This window comes from Pan paniscus, chromosome 2 (genome assembly GCF_029289425.2).
Source record: "Pan paniscus chromosome 2, NHGRI_mPanPan1-v2.0_pri, whole genome shotgun sequence".
Lineage (NCBI taxonomy): Eukaryota > Metazoa > Chordata > Mammalia > Primates > Hominidae > Pan > Pan paniscus.
The window spans coordinates 194,695,554-194,705,226 of record NC_085926.1 but is presented as its reverse complement, the minus strand read 5'-3'; the positions used below and the strand labels follow the sequence as shown (position 1 = coordinate 194,705,226).

Sequence of the window (9,673 nt, the reverse complement as noted above, 5' to 3'; positions counted from 1 at the left end):
AGGCTCCTGCTAAACTAAATCAATCAATTGCTCAATCAGGAATTTGTAGCAGATACTTGCGGTCTCCTCCCACGATGGATCACTAAACTTGCAACACTGCCAATTACATTTAAACTGCATTCATGACTTCATAAGCAATTACGTTTCTTCAAAACTAGCTCTCTAGCTGAGATGAGGCCTAGAGAGTTGAAAAGTTTCCAGTTCCTTAACCCAGAAGAGCTGAAATTCTACCTGGATAACACTGAAGAGATTAATGCTCTAGTCCCTTTTCTCATATCTAAAACTGAGCACCCCATCAACCATGTAGTATCAAAGGAGTCAACAGACGGGGGGGCAGTGCTCTGTAGAAATAGTAGGGGAAGAGCTACAAAACAATTCCAATAGAGCAATTTTCACACTCAAACTATAGTAGTCACAATTATATACTATTTCCATCCCTCCTTCTTTACTAACAAGTCTCATTTTATCTGGAGAAACACTCTTCCCTAGACTCTCTTGCAGCTATGAGGTGCCAAATGACAGTTCTGGCCAGTGGGACAGAAGTTGAGGGTTTCTGGGAAAATTTGTGTTCTCTCGATATAAGCACTACTCCCTTGTGCTTTCCACGTTGCCTTTTGCCATCTCTCTTTCTCCTGCTTGACACCCGGACAAGAGGTTGGAGGTGTACCAGCCATCTAGTATCTATGTTGCAACAGGCATTAAGGATACAGGCCTACATGCTAAGAATGATAGAGTGACAACGTGGAGTCCCAAGTGCTGGTGGGGTTGCTGGACTCCCTGGTCGTCCCAGGACAACCCCAGACTGACAAACACTGAACTTCCTGTTACATTAAAGGTACTAACACTTTGGAACCTGTTGTTTACAAACTTATTTCTAATAGATACATAAAACAATTCTTGGCTGGGTGTGGTCGCTCATACCTGTAATCTTAGCACTTTGGGAGGCCGAGGCGGGAGGATCACTTGAGTTCAGGAGTTTGAGACCAGCCTGGGCAACATAGTGGGACCTTGTCTCTATTTAAAACAACAAACAAACAAAAACTTCAAAAACCAATTCTTGAATTAAATTTTTTTCTTTGCAATCTCTTTTCAGGAAAGTGATTATCCAAACTACAATGCACAGTCTCATATTGCCAGCTATGTAATACTGTAAAATACACAATTTCACAATGTGTGGCCAAATAGGGATGTACTGGGGGCCTTCTTTGTGTAAAGCTCTGTAACAGCTGGGCACGGTGGCTCACGCCTGTAATCCCAGCATTTTGGGAGGCTGAGGTGGTGGATCACTTGAGGTCAGGAGTTCAAGACCAGCCTGGCCAACAAGGTGAAACCTTGCTTCTACTTAAAATACAGAAATTAGCTGGGTGTGGTGGCTCACTCCTGTAGTCTCAGCTACTTGGGAGGCCGAGGTAGGAGAACCGTTTGAATCTGGGAGGCGGAGGTTGCAGTAAGCAGAGATCATGCCACTGCATTCCAGCCTGGGTGACAGTAAGACTCTGTCTCAAAAAACAACAAACAAACAAAAACTTCAAGAACCAATTCTCAAATTAAACTTTTTTATCTGCAATATCCCTTCAGGGAAGTGATTATCCAAACTACAATGCACAGTCTCATATTGCCAACTATGCAATACTGTAAAATACACAATTTCACACTGTGTGACCAAATAGGGATGTACTGGGGGCCTTCTTTGTGTAAAGCTGTGGAACAGCCAGACGTGGTGGCTCACGCCTGTAATCCCAGTACTTTGGGAGGCTGAGGCGGGTGGATCACTTGGGGTCAAGAGTTCAACACCAGCCTGGCCAACATGGTGAAACCCCGCCTCTACTTAAAATACAAAAAATTAGCTGGGCGGTAATGGCACGTGCCTGTAGTCCCAACTACTCAGAGGCCGAGGCAGGAGAATCGCTTGAATCCAGGAGGCAGAGATTGCAGAGAGCCAAGATTGTGCCACTGCACTCCAGCCTGGGCGACAGAGTGAGATCCTGTTAGAAAAAAAAAAAAAAAAAAGCTGTGTAATATTTGCAGCATAATTTCCATAATGCACCCATTTTTTAAATACGAGAGATGGGAGAAAAGTGCAAATAGCTCTGTGCAGCATCCTGTTACTTCTGCATCTGCTCCCGCAATATCAGAGGGGGAAAAAGCTATGAGAGGAGACTACATTTATCAAATGTTGACTTCGTGCTAGACATCATTCTAAATATTTTATTTGAAATGAATGAATTTAACCCTGAAAACCCCCTATGATGTAGGCCCTTGTATTATCACTCAAAACAAAGCACAGAAACAAGCCCACCAATTCACATTAACCGTTTTTGTGCACATTCTACTAGAGAGGGCTGTTACTAACTTCAAAAAGCGTAAGGAGTCCTCCCCCTAGCAGCAAATCTCAAAATTAAACACAGTTTCATTTAAAAGAAACTCACAAGTTCAAATGTGACTCTAAGATGAAACTAAGTAAAAATAAGCTTTCATACAGTTCTGTGTCTTGCTTAGTGACTGGATGGGGAACGTGCAGCAACAAACACTCGTGGACTCAGACCCATGATAACACCTTGACCAGCTGTGCTTTGTCATAAAAAAAGACACCACGGAAACAGGACAGAGCAGGCGCATAATGGAACACAGTTTATCCGTGGTAAAATACGCAGGGCTGAAGGGAAGTGGAAAAGTATTTGCTGACAATGCAAGTTATATGAAAGTAGCTGGTCCACATATCCAACAGTCCATGGCCTAAGGTCACTTTCAATGACACCTCAGTCTTACGCCATGCTCCAATAGAGCATGAACAGATGAACAAATGAGATGGTCATTTACACTCCTATAGCACCAAGAGTGTGAACAAAACAGTGACAATGTCTATAGTAAAAACTCAAATGATTTTTAGTTTACTGAAAAACGGCTCAACAAAGATACTAGCAGCAAATCGTAAAGTGTACTAAAATGTAAGGAATATTGAATGTGACTAAGATGTCTTCTAGTTTCAATCCTGGAACTCCTTAAAGATTTTACTGACAATATATTAAAGCAATCACAGTTGGATTGTACTGTTAGATATTCCTTAATTTTATGGCCCTGATCAACTAGGTTTTGAAAATGGTACACTTCTATTTTATTATTTTGAGACAGAGTCTCAAAAAGCTGTAGTGCAATGGTGTGATCTCGGCTCACTGCAATCTCTGCCTCCCAGGTTCAAGCGATTCTCCTGCCTCAGCCTCCTGAGTAGCTGGGATTACAGGCGCCCGCCACCATGCCCGGCTAATTTTCTATTTTAAGTAGAGACGGAGTTTCACCATGTTGGCCAGGCCGGTCTTAAAACTCCTGCCCTCAGGTGATAGATACACCCACCTCGGCCTCCCAAAGTGCTGGGATTACAGGTGTGAGCCACTGCGCCTGGCCCTATACTTCTATTTTAAATATAGAAGTCAAAGTGAAGTAGTTTATTAAGAATTAGAAGAAAATAGTTTTTTGGCAACGCGTTGATGATGCTGTGCTGTACATACCTACAGGTCTAAGAATGAAAAACAGAAATGTATGGCACTGTCACTCTATCTGGCACTGTCACTCTATCTGGCCTGTTCCAGCACTACGAGGGTGAGACGTTTGCATCTGTTCCAGAGCAAACTGGGACGGATGGAACGAGGGAATGCAACGGGCACCTTCTAACAACTATCCAGAGATGACGTATCCACGGGCGTCATTCCTTTCAAGATCAGCAGCCTCTTTTTTTTTTTTTTTTGAGACGGAGTCTCGCTCTGTCGCCCAGGCGGGAGTGCAGTGGCGCGATCTCGACTCACTGCAACCTCTGCCTCCCGGGTTCATCACGCCATTCTCCTGCCTCAGCCTCCCGAGTAGCTGGGACTACAGGTGCCCGCCACCATGCCCGGCTAATTTTTTGTTGTATTTTTAGTAGAGACGGGGTTTCACCGTGTTAGCCAGGATGGTCTTGATCTCCTGACCTCGTGATCCGCCCGCCTCGGCCTCCCAAAGTGCTGGGATTACAGGCGTGAGCCACTGCGCCCGGCGAAGATCAGCAGTCTCTTGACGTAACTCACAAGTTTATATAAATGCTGTCATTTTCTGAACAAATTGTTTCCCAGAAATGCAGCATTTTTAGTCTTTTTCCCTAACCCCAAACTAAGATGTATGGGTAAAACAGCTATAATCAGGATTATTGAGACTATAAAATTCTCTTTATAGAGATATAGGCAATTACCAACTCTTTTTTTGTGAGACAGGGGTCTTGCTCTGTCACCCAGGCTAGAGTACAGTGGCACGATCTTGGCTCACTGCAACCTCTGCCTCCCAGGCTCAAGCCATCCTCCCACCAAGCCCTAGAAATAGAGCTTCTGAAATTAACCACAGGCTTTTAAAAGTTTTCTTAGGCAATGCTTTGAGCATTTGCTATTAGTTCAAAGAAATATAAATGTTAGAACAAGACAAAACAGCCATATAGTGTAACAAATACATTTCAAAGTCATTGCCTCCCCTTCTCACCCAGGATAAAAAAAAAAAAAATATATATATATATATATATATATATATATATATTTTTTTTTTTTTTGAGACAGGAGTCTTGCTCTGTCTGTCACCCAGGCTGGAGTGCAATGGCATGATCTTGTCTCACTGCAACCTTCACCTCCCGGGTTCAAACAATTCTTGTGCCTCAGCCTCCCAAGTAGCTGGGACTACAGACATGTGCCAGTACACCTGGCTGATTTTTTTGTATTTTAGTAGAGATAGGATTTCATCATGTTGCCCAGGCTGGTCTCCTGCCTGAGCTCAGGCAATCCACCAGTCTCAGCCTCCCAGTGCTAGGATTACAGGTGTGAGCCACCGCGCCTGGCCTTATTTTATGCTTTTTGATAGTAAACCATTATTGTGGCTGTTCCCTATGTTAGGGCACCTAAGATTCCAAATTAATTCACATAATGAATACGCCTTACGACGTATTGCACTCTAAAAGGTTTCTTGGTTCACTTAACACAGAAATTCTGATCAGGTTTTTATTACTCCAGCAAGGTGTGTGTTCAAATCAGAACTGTTTCCCTGGGTCTGATAGAGAAACATTGATAAAGAAAATTATTCTGAACTTGATTTAGAAAGGGAAAACTTCCCCCAACTACTCAGGAGGCCGAAGCAGGAGAATCACTTGAACCTGGGAGGCAGAGGTTGCAGTGAGCTGAGATGGCGCCACTGCACTCCAGCCTGGAAGAAAGAGTGAGACTTGTCTCAAAAAAAAAAAAAAAAAAGGAAAACTTCATGTTTACTGCCCACACATTTCTAGAAACCTTCCTACTTTGGAGCTTTGTAACAAATTCAAAATGATGGCACAACACCATTAAAAGGTTTAAAACATTTATCACTAAAAATACTAGAATGTTCTTTGAAAACCTATTAAGACATTTAAATATTCTTTTATGCTATCAAAAGACATTAAAATATTCTTTTACGCTGATCAAAAGGAAGAATAAAAGTTTAGGAAAGGGAAAAATGCACACTTTTTAAAAAAAGTTTATTTCTAGCCCTGAAAGAACAAAATTATTGAACAAAGTCAAAATACAGCAGTTAATGTCAATGTATAACAATTAAATAATTGAACGGGATTAAATTAAAAATAAAAGGCATAAAATTTGAAGACAACAGAAAAGACAAAAACTACTTTTGCTTAATTCCATTTCTATCAAAACAAGAAAAAAAAAGCCAATGCGTTCCAACCAAAGATGTTGAATTCCACACGTAACTGTTTCTCTTATTACTTCTGTTCTCTTAGAAACACTTCTAAGTTCTAAGAGAACAGAAGTGTGCTTGACAGAACTATCTTCCATTTCTTTCTGCCTCTGTCTTGGCAGCTTTCTAGAGAAGTGAATGGGAAAGACTTCGGTTCTTTCAAGGCCAAGCCAGTGCTTGCTTCTTCTTTCGAACTCCAACCTCATCTACCACAGCATCTTTGCCAGAGTGTTCAATCAATGTGTTGACTGAGAAAAAAGAATGTGTGTATCTATTTTTTCTTATATACACACACTATCAAAAAACTGATTTTACCAGTTTCAATACCTACTGTGAGAGCAGCAGAGACAGGAAGACAATCTGCTTTTTGTATTACTATGAAGTTCCACTATAAAAAACCCCAAATGAGTATTAATCTGGATTTTAGCTATAATCTATAATATTTTGACACTGACATTTCACTAGATGTGGATCTCAGTATATTTTAAAAGATTTAGACTCAAAAATTGATGCAAATTCTTTAAGCATCTATTTTGTTTTTTTCTAATTTTAGCTACTACCTGATCAGATCTAAAATTATTCTGGCTAGAATACAGTATATACAAACATGTATTTAAGTGAGCCCTAAAAGAAATACTCATAGGTGGTTTAGAATCGCTTGTTAGAGGCACAGGTTCGTTTACAGTTGCTGGTTACTAGACTGTACGCAGCTGGACACTTCTATGTTAAAGGGAAGGGAATGAATACTATGTGCCAGGCAGTCAACACATGAAGACAGAGTTGTATTAGCCTCAGTGTCTTACGCTTCACAATTACTCATTTACTATTTCAGGTAGGATAAAATGTTCCATGTTTCATAGTTTCCCAGTTTTAATTGTCCCTAAAAGCAGAAGAAGAAAAAAGAAAAAGAGAAGATAACTTTAAATCTAAAATAAAATAAATAAGTACTATAGTAATACTGTCCTAATAACACAAGAGGACTATTAAGGTAACTTTCAGATTTAAATGGGAATTTTCATTCTAAAGTGATGACAAAAAGGGTAAATATAAAAGGCAGTTATTTAAAAAACATGAGGCCAGGTGCAGTGGCTCATGCCTGTAATTGTAGCACTTTGGGAGGCCAAGGTGGGCAGATTGCCTGAGCTCAGGAGTTGGAGACCAGCCTGGGCAATGTGGTGAGACTCTGTCTCTACTAAAAATACAAAAAATTAGCTGGGTGTGGTGGCAGGCGCCTGTGGTCTCAGCTACTCAGGAGGCTGAGGCATGAGAATTGCTTGAACCCAGGAAGCGGAGGTTGCAGTGAGCTGAGATCACGCCACTGCACTCCAGCCTGAGTGACAGAGTGAGACTCTGTATCAAAAAAAATAAAAATAAAAAACATGAATCTTGATTCAGATATAATTTTTCTTTCAACAAGTTCTGAATGTTTTAAAATTAATAAATCACAATTCTGTATTACTTTTAAGATTGTTTAAAAATGACATATTTCAAAATTAACCAAAGTATATTTCTGTTAGAGGTTAGTTTATCCACGTAACTTAAGAATAAACCACAGCGTAGCTCCCTTAACCAAAGAGCCAGGTTTTAATGACAAGTCAGTTGCCAGCAATGGACGTGCAGGTAACTATCGAAGAAGTCGCAACTACAAATCCCAAACTGCTTCTATCAATGGAAAAGCCCTTTGTTGAGTCACAAGCCTGAAACGAGGCCTTGGCACACAGTCAGTGAGGATGGTCTTTGACTTAGGAGGGAAGTGCCTCTGAGTGCATGAGGATCACAGTCTTCTCATCTCGTTGGTTTTCTATTTCATTGGTAGCATCTTCTTTATCATAATCCATCCAACTGTTTACAAAGAATGGTAAGATTTGGAACTCAGGTGGCACTGCAGCTTTCTGCCAGAAATAAACCAGTTTCTATAATTCACTAATAGCTGTAGAAGGCCAATATATTCCAGAGAAAAATGAAATCAAGAATTGAAAACAGAGACCATTAAGTGCTCTAAATATGTTTCATTAATTATTTTACTCATTTTTCTGAAAACCTTGCCTTATCAATAAAAAACAGTCACTTCTCTCCTTATAATTGCATCTTATCATAGATATAGTGGAAATAAAATAATGGAAATAAAACCTGCCAGTTTCTCCAATGTATACTACAACAGCAAAATTATTTTTTATTCATGATTTATACTACTGCAGGATGGCAAGCAGGGGGGAAGTTAATGGGGGAAGGGGATGGTGGGAACAAAATGCCAGAACCAAACCACAGATACTTGAACAACACCTACTCCAAAAGCAAAACAATGAATAAAGGAGAAGGAGAGGAGAGGAAAAAAGAGAAGAGAAAAGGGAGGGGAGGGGAGAAGGGAGGGCACTCAAATAATTAATGCTACAGGTCTCAGACCTTTTAGAATCTTTAAAAGAAACAAATTATTGCTATCAACACGCACATTTCATTTTCCTTTCTCGTTTTTTACAATAGTCTCTACCTATTTGAAAAACAAAACAAAGCAAAACTAAAGTAACTCAACATCTCAAATGATCTACAAATTCATCAAGAAATACTCTGTCGCTCAAGTTCTCATAGATAATACCACACTGCTGACGACCTGGGGCAATGCTGCCGCCGCCAAGTCTCTACGGTTGATTTGCTATCAGCTGCTTCTCTGTAACACTAACATTCTCTTTCATGAGTATAATCTCTTCTCACTATATCAGAGCTCACCAAGGTTCACATCTCTCACTGCCTCTGCTGCTAGTCCCAAATATTTTTCTCCTTTAAGTGGAAAAAAGCTAATTTTTAAATTCCCAAAAATTTACTGGTTATTATATTATTTGCCATGGGAGGGGGTATCTGTGAGGTGAGAGAGGATTAATGAAAAAGAAAAAGAACAAACCTAAACCTAAAATTGCAACATATACAGAAATTTATTTCCAAATTGAAGGGGGAAAGGAGGGAAGAGGAAGGTAGTGGCACTAACCAAAGTCATAAAGCCCAGGTTGGAACAACAAATCACTTTGGTTCCTAGAGCCAAACCTGAAGGGGAAACAGGCAGAAGGGAAGACAAAATGGGAAGAAGTCTACGGTCAATGGGAATCTTTTTCTATCTCAATGATTTAGTTATAAATAGAGATTATTAGTTTTCTCTCTATACATGTAACAAATGCCAAACTTACTACCACGAAATTTCTAAAACTGACTTTTTCACATTTGTTAAAAAAGGTAAAAATCACATACTTTTCTTCCCTTCCTTCAGGTCAAGTTCTGAACTAAAATATTACATGTAACAACAGCTGGTCCTAACTTTTATACAAAGTGAAACTATATAGAGCTCCTTTGCCAACATAAGGAGCTACATAATTTCTATTACACTTGCCTAGGCATGAGAAACGCAAAAGCAACTCAAAAGGAGCGAGTCCAGGAAAAGGAAAGCTATGAAGGAGAGAAAGACTAGCAGATGAAACACATACTCTGAAAAACTCCAATCTGCCATTCAAGTATTGGAAATACCCCAAAGGGGACAATGAATGGGATCTATTACAACAAAGTCAGCAAAGTAAAATGCAAATCTCACACATGATAAATGGCCCTGACAGGCTGTTTGCTGAAAGACCTAAGGCTAGTGATTCAGTCCACAATTCCTTTTGGACCCTAAAGAAGGGGTTCATATAAAAGTCATACTTTTCTTTTTGCAATTTTCTCTTGGTTGTCTTCAGAGAATAGTCATTTGCTTCTTTCATTCAGGTTATGCAGACCATTTCTTTAAACCCCAAAAAGAGTAATAATTTTCATATACTAAAAGGCTTCTTGTAGAAAATGGAAAAAAGAGTATGAGGCCACAGCAGTGATGTTAACGGTTACTCTTCATTGCTTCTTTAGCTGCCATGATCAGTGGTGTCAAGCTAGATAACGGTTTGGCCAGTTTCAGGAAAGGATGCTG

At 40.0% G+C, this 9,673-nt stretch overlaps 1 protein-coding gene across 3 annotated transcripts in view; it reads right to left on the bottom strand.

Annotated features, from left to right (window-relative positions):
• Nucleotides 1-5,501: 5,501 nt before the first annotated feature.
• The window catches only part of PAK2 (p21 (RAC1) activated kinase 2), a 90,085-nt gene continuing 85,913 nt past the window's right edge, over nucleotides 5,502-9,673 (bottom strand). For all 3 annotated transcript variants that reach the window (XM_003806416.5, XM_055110794.2, XM_063602648.1), the window contains exon 15: nucleotides 5,502-9,670. In XM_003806416.5, coding sequence (XP_003806464.1) covers nucleotides 9,584-9,670 — 87 coding nt within the window. In that variant the 3' untranslated portion in view covers nucleotides 5,502-9,583. The remainder of the gene's footprint in view (nucleotides 9,671-9,673) is intronic.